Source organism: Sorghum bicolor, chromosome 9 (assembly GCF_000003195.3).
Source record: "Sorghum bicolor cultivar BTx623 chromosome 9, Sorghum_bicolor_NCBIv3, whole genome shotgun sequence".
NCBI lineage: Eukaryota > Viridiplantae > Streptophyta > Magnoliopsida > Poales > Poaceae > Sorghum > Sorghum bicolor.
Genome location: NC_012878.2, coordinates 57,519,159 through 57,534,056, shown reverse-complemented (window position 1 = coordinate 57,534,056; position 14,898 = coordinate 57,519,159). Strand labels below are relative to the sequence as shown.

Genomic DNA, 14,898 nt, shown 5'->3' with positions numbered 1-14,898 from the left:
GAGAAGATCCCTATTCACTTTATCAACACTACTTTTCAGCTATCTCACAACAAATTAGCATTAGTATCATCACCGGCCGAAAAATTCAGCTAGTCGAATCGGCAAATTATTTAAGGATGATTGAATCTAAAAACTAGTACTCCATCTATAAATCATTTCAAGAATCTTGAAAAGTTAACTATCTCAAATTTGACTTAGTATCGTTACAATGTTCATTAATTATATTTTTATATTATACCTATTTAATGTTATAAATCTTTATAATTATCTTTATATAATTTTAGTCAAAGTTGAGATGTTTTAATTCTCCAACATTCTTGGAATGACTTACAATTTGGGATGAAGGGAGTAACATCTATGATATTGATTAAAACTTATTTGATTACTTCTGTCAAAAAAATATTTGCTTAAATGTGGAATATGTTTTCATATTAAATCTATCTGAAGACATGAATCTTGATACTTTTTTTTTATAAACTTGGTCGAGACTTTTCTTTTAAAAAAAATGACTTGTTTCTAAATCCAAAATTATATTGTTTTTGGAAAATGGATGGATGATATGATTTATTTATAAACTTCCATAGAAAGCGAGATTTTTATAGACTGTGCTCGAGAAGGATACCCTTTTTTTTCTTTTTATCCAAATCCTCTAGACTAGATGGCGCTAGAGAGTGATCTCCACAGACCGCAGCTGGTACGGTACGGCGCATGTAGCGTTGGCGAACGGCGATGATTCGCATTGGTCATCGCGTCGCGTCTGCCAGAGTTCCGCAGCTCTTTTTTCTTCTTGGCTACAGATCGACCCCGTCTATCTCTCTCGCTCGGCAGGCGGTTCCTCCCGATCCAGAGCGTACGTGACGCACATGATCTGATGAATTCCTAGGTGGCGTGCCGCGACGAACAAAGCAAAAGCAAACCGGGGGGCGACGCAACTGATCGAGGACACTGCACACAGCTAGGACTAGGAGGCTAGGACAGGCGCGCTCGCGCCATCGTTTTAGGGTCGCGTGACGGGTCCGCGTCTGGGCCCTGGCATTAACGGCACGCGCCCAGCCTTCGCACCACATAACCTGCAGGCTTCCTAATCACGCCGCCGGCCCCGGGGCCACCACTAGATTAATGGATCGGCATCGCATGGGAGAGCAGCCATGCAGTCGATCGGATCGCTCTCGTCGTCAGCGCTAATGGCCGGCCGTGTGGCCTGTGAAAGGTGAGTGCAAGCTCAAGTGGTACACAGTGCTACGTACTGCTGCTTGACCGCTTCAGTCGACCTCGACTTCGACGACGACGACACTCTGCCGGCCGCCTGCGTAGCTGTGAGGGACGACGGGGACGGTCGACATTGTGATGCAGGCAGCATCATGGCAAATGTGCTCGCTGCACGTACGCAGGACTAGGGAAAACGACTCCAACTTTATTTATTTCCTTGATTCCTTTGTATATATATTGTAAGCTATGGCTGAGAGTAATATTCAGTGATTTGTTGCGAAAGAAAAATATTGTTGAATAACTGATAAATTCCGTAGATAAACTCAAGCAAACATGTTGTGAGTTTTATGAGGGTACGTGACATTCCATTTGAAGGAACAATTAATTGATCTACTCTACTTCTTTTCTACTCCCACCGTCCAAAAACGAGAACAAAAAAAAAATTCTCACTGTTGAGTAGTCAAATAACTCTCGGTCGGATCAAATTTATATAAAAAATTAGATATCGAATTAATATTACCAAATTAATTATAATATTATATATCTAATAAATCTATTTGAACGTATGAGTATATATCACTGTAGTCAAGCTTAATTAAGAAAGTTTGATTTGGTTCAAACCTAAAATTACTTCATCTCGGAGAATGTGGTTGTGCGGAGGAAACTGGAAATGGATGGTGGTTAATTTATACATACGTTGGGTATGCACCATGCATCTCTTAGTTAAGCAGTCTGCTAATCACCTCTGAGCTTCGTATTGCAGTACGTCGTCAGGCAACTAACAGTAGGTCAATAAGGACCCGTACGTACAGTAGCTGCTAGTAGGCGCCTGCTTACGTACACAAAGCACAGGCACGACGAGTAGTCATGGATCAGATAGTATAGGTAGAGCATCGCTAGCAACTCGGATTAAAAAAAAACAAAAAAGTAAGTAAAGAGGATTCTCTAACTCCACTTTTTCCCTTTTGTCACCAAGAACAAGAACAGCTGTCTCGTAACCAAATACTGAGATACATAATCCAATATATATATACCACCTGCTCTACAAGCAGAACATCACACAAAAACCTAAGAATATATGCTGAATAAAATGCACTATTGGAGTGTGCACAGTACACACACTTCACGGCTGACCGGCCGGCTACACAAGTATAAGCTGTCATCGAGCCCTGTGTGTTACACTGCAGTAAACTGATGATTACCAGCAAATAATTAAACAAGCCAGCCAAAAAGTTACCAATCGCTCACATATACGTACCAGCTAGTATATGTGAGCTGGGTGAGTGTATACGTATATGCGGCTGGGTGTGTATATCAGAACGGGAGGTAGCTCCGGCGGAACACGGCGGCGTTGGCGAACAGCCCGACGAGGTCCTGCTTGTACGGCAGGAACGACCTCCGGCGTGCGCCACCGCCGTTATTGTTCTTGACGTAGTAGCTCCAGGCGTGGGCAGCACCAGCTCCGGCGGAGCCGGCGCTGGCAGCGCCGTTGGCACCCTCCACGGCACCTCGCCCCTTCTGGTTCCGGCGCCCGAACGACCCGCCGGAGGAGGCGGCGCTGAAGAAGACGAACTTCTCCTTGCCGTCGCTCTGGCTGCGCCCGACGACGAGCCGGGGCCGCCACCGGAGCACGGACCCCGTTGAGCCGCTCTTCTTGCACCGCGCCGGGGAGGACGCCGCCGCCGCGGCCGACGCCGACCACCCGGGAGACCAGGGGCAGAACATCTCCGCCGGCACCGAGTCGAGGCCTTCGTCGTCGACGACGTCGTCCGCGGGCGCGGGCGCTGGCGCTGGCGGCGGCGAGGGCGACGGATCCCTGTCCACCAGTAGAAGCCGTCCTAGCGGAACCCGCGCGGTGGCCGTCTCCAGCTCCGGGGCCGGAGAAGCCCGCGGCGGGGACCTCGGCCGGCCGAAGATTGGGTACAGCAGCGGCGGGCCCATGCACCCGCCGCCGCCGCCGACTGCAGATAGTAGACGAGGTGGTGGCTGGGCGGCGGCGAAGGTGAAGTCGTCACCGCCGTCCGTAGTCCTGCGCATGTTGCTAGCTACTGCTGGCGTTCGGTCTCCGTGCTCGGACGACGACGACGACGACGACTCAGCAGCAGGGCACTGCCGCGTCCCATGGTCGGGAGGGGTGCGGTGGCTGGACGCTCCTCGGCGCCGGGCGGCTCGTTTTTATACGCGCGCGCCGATCATATCGCATCGAGGCATTGGATGGTGCGATCAGCTGATGGGATAATCTTGACCGCTGAATCGCCGATCGCAGCATCATCGGGCGTACGTTAACTTTCCGTGGGATGGACATGGAGTGGTTACGCGCTTTGCCTTTGGCTAGTGCGATCGAGCGTGCATCAAGGGCCTCAACGGAACGGATTATCTGGAAAAAATCGGCACGAAGTCGCTACGAGTACATATCGCACATCGCGAATTCACTGCACATGCATGTCAATGCATAAACATTAAATGCATAGGATTGTTAGGTGAATTCAGAATAAGAAATGACAAAGAAACAAAATCTCGTTGTATGGACACGTAAATCTCTTTGTATGGACACGTACGTACTATGAATTCATGACACTTGACAGTGTCTCCATGGGATGGGATATACTACACATGCCCGCCCAATTTTTCTCTTCACGGAACCAGCGTCGGTTTAATTTGGATCAGGTTTCGAAGTGAGATACCGACGTGGCCGCGGGTTAGTGTGCAGACGTGCAGTGGGAGGGTGAAGAACAGCCCACACCTCGTGGGCGGCACACAATAATATGGGCGCCGCCAGCAGCCCACCTGCAGAACGCGCGGTGATGCCCACGCACTAGCACCAGACTGAAAACGTGGTAAATACGGCGAACACTTTGTAATAAAATAAAATTATATACACAAAGAGTAGGCAAGTGCGCGCGCCAGTTTGGCCACTCTTCCCAGTTTTATTTTCAAATCACAAATTGTTTTCCATATTTCTACTGTTTCACAAAAATTATCTTGGGGAGAGTAATAACGGTCGTTAGTGAAATGGGTTGGGGTGCTTGCAGCGAGAAACACTCTTTTATTCTACTTCACTTTCCCCATTGCGACACTCATTTCGATTTTTTTCTAAGACTATAAAGCTCGCATTGACCTTTACTTTACTTTTTTTTAGTGGATCGCATTGACCTATATTACCTTAAAAGAAGGAAGATCATGACCATTTACTTTTTTTTTAGTGGAAGATGATGACCATTTACTAGACTGGTATTTTATGGAGTACCCGGCCCAACCCATTATGACCCTGCATCTTGGGCTTCAGCAATCCCGCACCCAACCGTTTTTTTTTCTTGGTCATGACCTACGTGTGTGGAAAACAGTTTGTTGTCATCGACTTATCACTTATATATGTTAGTTTTCACCATATCTATAAAAATATATATTAGCTTAAACGGAAATAATTAGTATATATTACTTCAGACAGTAACTGGTTTTCATAATGAGGTCAGAAATAAAATTTCTAATCTTGTGTTGTCGACCTATATTTAAAACTTTATATATGTTAAAAACAAAGTTAACTTCAGACAGTTTCCTAGACTGACTTATATATATTTCGAAAGGAAGGAATTATTACTTGAAAACTCATCAAGTCAATTACTCCTACATGCGTCACGTCAAATCTTTACCGAGCAACAAGAATAAAATTAAACAACTTAAAGGTAAACTAGTACAGGAGTAACAACTAACAAGACTGTAAAAACAACATGGAAGTTGTGTTTCAGAACAGGTAGCAGCTCCGCCGGCACGTGACGACGCTTGCAACCAGCTCCACAAGATCCTGCTTGCACGGGAGGAACGACGACGACGACTTGCCGCCGCCCCTGGATCCGCTCTTCCGGCAGCGCGCGGGGGACGCCCGCCGAGTCGTCGATCCTGCTGGCGGCGGCGGCGAAGCCCCGGGGGACCACAGGCAGTAGGTCTCTGCCGGCGCACCGTCGAGCTCGGCGTCGGCGTTGTCGCACCACGGCTCCTCCAGGAGGAGCCGCCCTAGCGGCGCCCGCACGGTGGCCGTGCCAGCGGCGCCGGGGCCCTCCTCGTCGTCGTCCTGTTGCCGCTGCTGCTCCTTCGGCGTCGACCACCGTGGGCGGCCAAAGACGGGGTACACGGGACTGCCGATCCGGGCATCTGCTGGGAACGCGCCATCGGCGTCCTGCAGGTGCAGGATGATGGAGTCGTCGACGGCGGCGAAGGTGAATCCGTCCTCCTCGTCCTGGTCACTGGCGGTGGCAATGGCAGTGGCAGTGGCACAGCTGCTGCTGGCCGGTGCAGCGGGAGGTGCAACGAGAGCCAGGCGGGCGACGGCAGCGTCGCCGCGGCGATGGTCGCTTTCGGTGTCGGGCATGGCGGCCAGCTTGGCTGGGCCGTCGTGATCTGGTGGAGCAGAGCTCGTCGTGCGCCCGCGCGGAAATAAAGGTCGGGCGAGGAAGAGGGTAACGGCAGATGCGCGCGCGACGCGAGCGGGGGCCATTGGCGCTTTTGCGCGTCGGGCCGTTTCCGACCGGCACAGGTGGGTCCTGTTACGAACCCCGGTCCACTTGGCAGTGAGTGGAGGAAGCTGGAGTGGCCGGTGGGTGAGCGGGCCAGGCCTGGCGAGTGGCGATGACATGTGGCGGAGGCCGGCGATGGAGTAGGACAACTGGAATGCAGCCAAGCTGGAGAGCAGCAACGCAAGGGAATGCCGCCGATCCCAAGTGGAATGGAGTGCAGCAGGCCAGCAGTCGGATGGATGCGAATGCGATGCGACTCATCATGTGCCTTTTCTTATCCTTTTGCACTGCTCGTCTGTTCCTCGTAGGCTTTTTTGTACACCTATACACATCGTTCACTCAACTACCACTGGCACTACCCACTCGGAGTGTTCGGTGCTGGGGAAGTAGGAGGTGGTCGATCGGGTCAAGTCACTCCTGCTTTGCTCTTGTTACTTGGTGCTTGGTTGATGTGATAAAATTTAATTGAGACTATAGCATTTAATTCGTCTTAGTCGTGAAAGTTCCCCAGCTCTGCCCGGTGTTAGAGTTGTATCACATAACGGGTAAAAAGAATAATGTTGCACTTGCATAGTGGCATTGCATCCTCTTTATTTGCTTGCACTTGTGTTGCTGCATTAATCAACAACTTTGTAGCACTAGTACAATTTGCAAGCTATGCCGTATTGATCACGAAAACCCAACTCAACAATGCAAGGATTGTCCATTCACTAAGGAAGTTTGGAATCTCTTCAAACAGTGGCTTGGAATGTCCATTCCGGACAACATAGACGTCTTCGGATCTTTATACAAATTCTGGTGCAAATGTAGGATGAAGATTGAGAAAACACAGAGAAAAAAATTTGATGGGATCATGATATACTTCTAGTGGAATATGTGGAAAGAAAAGAAAAGAGAAGAACCTTCCATCAACAAAACACACAACCAAGATAAATGACGTATCTTTGCAAATATGACATTTGACAACATTATTTGGCGTATGTTAATTAGTCCAGAGAGGGTTTAGTAGGCTTAGGGTGTCTGTTTTCCTGGCTTCTCAGTTAAGCTTTGGTTTGGTGTTCAGGTGTTTTCTTTTGGTTGTTGTTTTCTTTTCCTGTTCCTAATGGTTGTGTTTTTTTCGTTGGTTGGGGCTCTAGTAGTGTGTAGTGATAGTTCTATGTTTCTTGTTCTTGGCCAAATCATAGGCCTGTAAATTGTTTTTTTTCTTCGTCTAATAAAATTAATGCCAAAGCTTTTGCAGCCCTTTTAGAAAAAAGGGCATAGGGCTGCTTGCTCCGTAAGGTTTTTGCGTAGTGGAACAGAAGGGCTATTTGCTTGACCTATACGGCTAGGTATTTTTTTAGCAAAACCTAATATGGCTAGGGTCTTGTTTACTTCCAAAAAAAATTGCAAAATAGGAATAATAACACTTTCGTCTGTATTTGACAAATATTATCTAATTATGGACTAATTAGGCTCAAAAGATTTGTCTCGTCAATTCCGACTAAACTGTGCAATTAGTTTTCATTTTTATCTATATTTAATACTCAATGCATACGTCTAAAGATTCGATGTGACGAGAAATCTGAAATTTTTTGTAAATTTTTTTAAGAACTAAACAAGGCCTAGATGGCCGGCCTCCCTCATCTTCAAGTTAATGGGCCAAAATTCTGGACCATCTCTCTCGCTTCGACTTGGGCCGATATTATTTCTTTCCAACTTCCTCTATTACCTTTTGGGGAAAAAAAAATCCAGTGTTTGATTTCATTTCGAAATTATTGGACGGATCGGAGTAGTACTTTTATAGTTTTATGCTTCTCAACTGCACAGTGTACTAGTTAGTCATATTGTAGTAGTAGAACCAGTAGATAGAAAATTAGAGATTATCAAAAGCAAACAGAACGCAACAGAAGAAGCCAAATGAGTCGACAGAAACAATTTGTTCCCCAGCCGCACGAACACAAAGGCCACTTTTCACACCGTGGTCCGTGCAACGGGTGCATGCTAGAAAGGCCTTCCCGTCCAGTTCCGAACCACCATTTTACACTACACTTCCCCTACGCTACGCTACGTTACTCTCCCACCCACACGGCCACGCCCACGGGCCAAGAGGCCGCGGCCGCGCACCAAGAGGGCCGGGCCCAAACTAGCTAGGCGCCAAACGTTGCCGTGCACCCGACAAGGTCCGGCAAGAGATCTTTACATGTACCCCGCTCCTAGAGAGACGACGACGAGGCCATCAAAACCAATCAGCCACGTCGGCACGTCGCGTCGCGTCCCGTCGCCCGGGACCGGCGCACCAATCAATCCTACAGCAGCGCGTAGCGTCGGACGAGACGAGGACGTGCACCTGCTCTGCTCTCCCCCCCCCGCAACCGCCGCCGGCACGGCACGGCACTCCACTCGTGCGGCTGGCGGGTAGCGGCTGGCTCCCCTCGCGCCGGTGGTCACGGGGTTTTCCCCGCCGACCCGGAGAAGGAGACGCGGCCGAAGCCCCAGTGGCCGACCCGGTACAACTCCTCCAGCCACGCCAGCTCCTCCGCCTCGGCCTGCTGCTGCTGATGATGATGATGCACCGGCGCCGTCGCCGCGCCGACGGTGGCGTGTTCGTCGGCCGTGTCCAGGAGCGTCCCGCTTCCCGCGCCGGGCGCGGCCCCCGCCGCCTTGGCGCCCTTGGCGGACGCCGCGACGTCGCGCACCCGCTTCCTGCGCAGCAGCGACAGCCTGCGCCTGCGGAGGCGGCGGCCCACGGCGAGCGGCGCCCTGACGAGCGCTATCCCCAGCAGCGCGACGACCGCGCACGGGCAGCACCCCAGCGCGACGCAGTCCGCGATCGCCGCCGCCGCGCACGACCGCAGCCTCCATCCCGCCCGCCCCGCCACCGCCGACGACGACGCCGCGGGCGGCTGATGCTCCCCGTCGAACCAGCGCCCGCGCCTCGGCACCGCCGCCGACGCGACAACCGCCGCCTGCTGCTGCTGCTGCTTCTCCTCCTCCCTACTCCTCCCCCTGCACTTCATCGCGCAGCAGCGCAGAGGCATGCGCGGCCGGCACACGCAGTAGAGCGAGCGAGGTTGGCTCGGGAATTGAACCGAAACGCCTGCCTCGGTCGAAATGATCGCGACACGACGCGGCGAGCGTTTTGTAGGTGGGTTTTGTAGTGTTTCGGGGCCACGTACGACGACCGCGAGCCCCCCCACGGCCCGCAGCCGGGTGAAAAAAAAAACAGACACCTCTCGCCTGTGTTACCGGCTGACAGTAAAAGTAAGAGACTGGACACGCACAGGCTGGCCAGCATCGCACGCCGGCCACGGACCGGATACGGCAGGCGGTGTCGCGGTGAGACGCCCCCCCGCATTCCGGCCGCGGTCACCATTTCGCGGCAAGAAAACAAGCGAGAGGAGACACCACCACCCACACCAACAACAACAACAAGATCGAGCGGGCGGGCGGGCGATGGATGGTGAGAGTGAGGTAACTTTATTACAGCTGGACGATGGGATGGGTGACTCACTCGTGGCGACCATACACGGAACGGTGATCGCCGGCGGCAGGCGGAGGACAGGTAGCCACAGTGCTCGGAAACTGCAAAGCCCTCTCTGGTGGCTGGTGCTTTCGCTCTCACGCTAGCTCTTTTTTTTTTTTTTTTTTGGCGGGTACCCATACCATACCCACTCGCACCCGTGAGGAGTGAAGAGCGAGACGGCGGGGTAAAAGTGGGCGGCGTTTTCATCCATCCAGTCTACTGTCACACTGTGCGGCTGCGGCAGGGGCATGCATGCATGCACGGCAGTGGGGGGTGGTACAAATGGAAACTGTAGCAGCCAACGCATCGCGATCTCGTGTCTGATTCTGTGCAGTCACAGCAGGCCGGGGGGGGGGGGGGGGGGGGGGGGGGAAGAGTGGGCAAAGAGATGGATCGAAGAGTTCATCATCGGGTCTCAGAGACAGTTCGGTACTTCAATGTGTGACTGTGAATGTGAGGACCCGACTAAATACAGTACTACTGTGGGGGTGTACCTGCAACTTCAGCGGCAGTTTTTGGGAACAAGGCTTCGGGATGTGAGTACTTGCATTATTATGGTCAGAAGAAGGCGACAGGTGCAAGTCATGACGCGAACGCTCGGTTTTTTGCGGTAGGACTTGTGTATCGAGCTTATAAGTTTTCAAAATGACGTAGATGTTCATATCGACCGCGAGGCATTTGCTGACTCTAGTCTTTTTTTTTTTAGAAAATCGGAGGGGTTTGCACCCCTAGAGAAGCTGGCTCTAGTCTTGTAGAGATATTCGTAGAGGTTTGTCGATTAATTTGTTGTGCCGTTGTGTGTATGTTCACATGTAGGAGTAATACAAATTAGCGTGTATATAAGTGTCTAAACCTATATTATAGATAATGAATATATAATAATAAAAAGAGTAAGTGTTCCATCCTATATATATAATAATTAAAAAAAGAGAGTTAGCAATGACCATCAGTAACGTCTAGCGCGTCGTCATGCGTTACTGGAGCTAGCATATATGCTGACAAAGGAAGGCTGATGGCAAGAGAAATATGGTTGCATGCAGGGGCAGGCAGACGGGAACGCATCAGTGCACGTGGAGAACGTGTCGGAATCTCGTGGCAATGGTCTGACTGGTCGTAGGAGAACATGGTACTGTTCTTCCCTCCTGTTCCTACAACACATGTATTGGCCTTGCCCACACACTAGGGTCTTGTTTACTTCCACCCAAAAACGCAAAATTTTTCAAGATTTCCCGTCACATCGAATCTTTAGATACATGCATGGAGTATTAAATATAAATAAAAATAAAAACTAATTGCATAGTTTGGTCAAAATTGACGAGACGAATCTTTTGAGCCTAGTTAGTCTATGGTTGGACAATAATTACCACAAACAAACGAAGGTGCTACAGTGTCACGAAAATTTTCATTTCGGGAAGTAAACAAGGCCTAGCTTCAGTTCTGGCTAAGCTACCCTACCAGCATCTGCATCTAGGCAGCTTGCATTATATTCGGAGAAGAACTACCAATCTATCACAAAACGCCATCTAGTGTATGCATGTTTGGCTCTACCAGCATTTTGCATCAGTTCCCGGGGTGAAAAGTTTTGTAATATTGTAGCAATATCGTTTGTATTTGAAAATTATTATTCAATCATAGATTAACTAGGTTTAAAAGATTTGTCTCGTAAATTACAGATAAACTATGCAATTAGTTATTTTTTATTTATATTTAATGCTCTATACATATGCCACATGATTTAATGTGATGGAAAATCTTAAAATTTTTTGGAATTTCCTGTGTAACTAAACAAAGCCTAAAAGAACAAAGCAGCAGTAGAGTACTCCTGGGAACATAGGAGTATGAAGCTGGACTGACACAAAATGCACGCTTGCTTGAGTTATCAGCAGACGTTCCTACTGCTGCTAGTACCTCATCAAGACCACCTATCTATATTTTTTCACCAGCAAACTGATGAACTCTAGCACACAACTGCACGCACTTCCTCTGTCCTCAAATAAACACAACCAGATTTTTCAATTTCACCTAGTGATGTGGGGTTCTCCTAGTGTTTTAGCATTCAAAATTTAGTATAAACTTTCCCTAGTAAATGTCTCCTAGTGAGGATTTCCTAGTGTTTTGACTAGTGGTAGTGTTTTATTATTAACTAAAAATACTAGGAGAACTCCACCATTTTGGTAGTCAAAAGTCATTCTAACTCTCGGAGAAATCAATTTTTTTTTAACTTTGACCAACTATATATGAAAACATATTAGTATTTATAATACATAATTAATACCATTAGATAGACAATTAAATATATTATTATAATAAAATTATTTAAAGATATAAATTTTATATAAATTTTTTTACAAATCTAATTGAAATTAAGAAAGTTAGACCTGTACGGATCTATAGTGCCATTTTTTAATGAGAGGAAGTACAGGTCATTAGTACAGTACGCCTCCGAAAAGGCACGGGCCGGGCCGAGCCCGATGGACATGCTCACCACGCGACCCTCCTGATCGATGGAAAAAGGCGCGCAACAGAAGCAGGGCCCTTAGCATGAACAGCTTAGCTATGCTACATACTCCCTCCGTCCCCGAAAGAATCAATTCTTAGGATCCGTGCCAGTCAAACTTTTTAAAGTTTGACTAACTTTATAGAAAAGAGCAACAACATCTATAATATAAAATGCACATTATATAAAAATATATTCTATGATGAATCTAATAATACTAATTTGATACTATAAATCTTAGTATTTTTTCTAGAAATTTGATCAAAGTTTAAAAAGTTTGACTTAGGACAACTCTAGAAATTGACTCTTTCAGAGACGGAGGGAGTACATACGTACACGATCCAGTTGACGTGAGGAGATATCTACTACTGTAGCCTACATCAGCAGCAGTACGCAGTAGGCAGTACATCTACAGCACCAGTCCTCTCCATATACCCATCCCCACGTGTTCTCAGTTCATCAGTTGCACTCCATGCATGCTATGCTACATGATCACCGGAAAAGTAAGACCTTGTCACCCAAAAATCAAAAACTTTTCAAAATTCTCTGTCATATCAAATTTTACAGCATTTGCATGGAACATTAAATATACATGGAAACAAAAAATAATTGCATAGTTTGCCTATAAGTCACGAGGTAAATCTTTTAAGCCTAGTTATTTTATAATTAGATAATGTTTGTCAAATAAAAACGAAAATGCTATAGTATTAAAATAAAAAATAATCTAAACAAGACCTAATAATAAAGGTGGAAGAAGTGGAAACTATGGGATCATATTATGCATGGCCAATGTATATAATATAGAGATTGTTTGGATGCACCGGCTAAACTTTAGCTGTTAGAGCATCTCTAGCAGTGCTACCTAAATATCTATTTGGGTAGTCACCCATTTTAATACTACCTAGATTTTGCTCTCAACTCCAGCAGTACTATCTAAAACTAGCTACCCATTTTTGTTTTAACCGAGGATGACTTCTAGGTCCCACAATTAGAGCATGCATGGGGGAGAGAGAGAGAGAGGCGCGTGGGTGGGAGATAAGATTTAGGCAGTGTCTTTGACCAAACAGGAATGGGTAGTGGAGAGGGGGATTTGAGTAGCCAATAAATGTGTTGGGTGGAATAGGTAGTCTGCTGGAGTGGATTTTTAGACCTTCACTACTCAGATTGGAGATAGGTGGTCCATTTAGGTAGTCCGCTGGAGATCCTCTTAGGTATCTAATATAAATAGCCTAATTAAAAGATCATTTAAAGTTTAGCTGAGTTTAGCTATTTCATCCTAGCTAAAATAACTGTGTCGATCTATTAGCTAGAGCATTCAAACTCCCTAGAGTTTAGCTGGAAAACTTTTAGCTAGCTAAGATTTTACTTTGAAATTTTAGCTAGTTAAATTTTAGTTGATGTTTCAGCTAGTTAAATTTTAGTTGATGTATCTAAACAGGCCCTAGTCGTGCAAATTTATTGGGTCCTCGGCGATGCATACATACATAATACTACATCGTCAGTACTTAGTACATAATTTATGTGAGTAGCTAGGTAGGCATTTGGAGAAGGATCAAGATTCAAGCAGGGGCTTGTGCCGTGCATGCACCCTGCCTGCTGCCAAGTCATCAGATCCAGATCCAGGCCGTGTGGTGTTGTTAAAGTGTTACCTGTCTTGCATTGCCTGGGATTCATGTGCATTTATGCCTAAAATATGTGCATACGACAAGTAAATGTTATTGTTGTGGTGTGTTTCCTCTGCCTTACCTATCAGTCAAACTAACAGGGCCGTCTCTAGAGGGTGGGCAGCCGGTGCGACAGCCGGAGGCCCACAACGCTAAAGGGCCTATAAGTATATATGTAATATATATAATATTTAGTATATAGATTTGTCTATTTTTTTGGAGGCTTATACATACACTATAAAAATCCATCAATTAATCTAAAAAAATCCATTAATCAACACGTCATCCACATCCAGCTATTGCTGGTGTTGCTTCATATTCTCGCTTGATCGATTAGTTGAACAGATCAATGTTCCTCTTTATCGTCTTCTTGTCCTATTGCCCAATCGTCCAATGCAACGAGGTGGCTCCATGACGTGCTAACACCACACGTCCCCACACGATGTCACTACTAGACACTGGAGCAGGAAGAACAAGGGCAAAGCTGATCGAGACTTTACCAATTTTGTTATTAGTATTCAACGATAGGGTTCTAAATTTCTAATTATATTCTACTTATTTATTTGTTGTACTATAATTACCTTTTATAAACTAAAACATATGGTGCAAATTAATTCTTTTTAGTTGTACTATATATTTTATATATTTGACATATAAAAAATATTTGATGGACCTTTATCTTTTTATTTGCACATGGGCCCTTAAAATTATAGAGACGACCTAGGCCTAAAAGGAGAGAAAATTTCGCAGTCTTAGTAGTCACGGTACTCTGAATTTAAGCTTGACCGGCAAAGGTGGCGTAGGTGCGCATCCATCTGACGATCTCCCACTGGCTAGACTAGCGTGCTGTGTGCTCTGCTCGTCGATCACCGTCCTTGTGGTATCTGAATGCCGAGAAGAAATCTGTTTCAGCGGGCCTTGTTTACTTCCAAAAAATTTTGTAAAATAACAATAGTAGCGTTTTCGTTTGTATTTGATAAATATCATCTAATTATAGATTAACTAAATTTAAAAGATTTATCTCGTAAATTACAGATAAATTATATAATTGGTTATTTCTTTTATTTATATTTAGTGCTTTATACATATGTCGTAAGATTTAATGTGATAAGAAATATAAAAAATTTACAAAATATGTTGGGAACTAAACAAGGCCCCGGTCCCGGTGTGCAGCAGAGGCCCGTACGTGCCCCTGGGACGCCTTCTATGTTGGCAACGCCGTGGCCAGTTGGTCACAGCCGATCAGAGGATCAGAGCCCCGCGGAGGTTAGCTGTGTCAGGCCTTGTTTAGTTCACCCAAAAATCAAAAAGTTTTCAAGATTCTCTATCACATCGAATCTTGCGACACATGCATGAAGTATTAAATATAGACGAAAGCAAAAACTAATTACACAGTTTAGCTGGAAATCGCGAGACGAATCTTTTGATCCTAGGTAGTCCATAATTAGATAATATTTGTCACAAACAAACGAAAGTGCTACAGTACCGAAATCTGAAATTTTTTCGGAACTA

General features: G+C 46.6%; 2 protein-coding genes across 2 annotated transcripts; both read right to left on the bottom strand.

Annotated features, from left to right (window-relative positions):
- LOC8064690 lies at positions 2,151-3,383 on the bottom strand. The gene has a single exon (XM_002440232.2). The coding sequence runs from the start codon at positions 3,244-3,246 to the stop codon at positions 2,524-2,526; it is 723 nt and encodes a 240-aa protein (XP_002440277.1). The 5' UTR covers positions 3,247-3,383; the 3' UTR covers positions 2,151-2,523.
- On the bottom strand, positions 7,569-8,802 carry LOC8064296. Its single transcript, XM_002440230.2, has one exon. It carries the CDS (start codon positions 8,738-8,740, stop codon positions 8,147-8,149), a length of 594 nt encoding a protein of 197 aa, XP_002440275.2. The 5' UTR covers positions 8,741-8,802; the 3' UTR covers positions 7,569-8,146.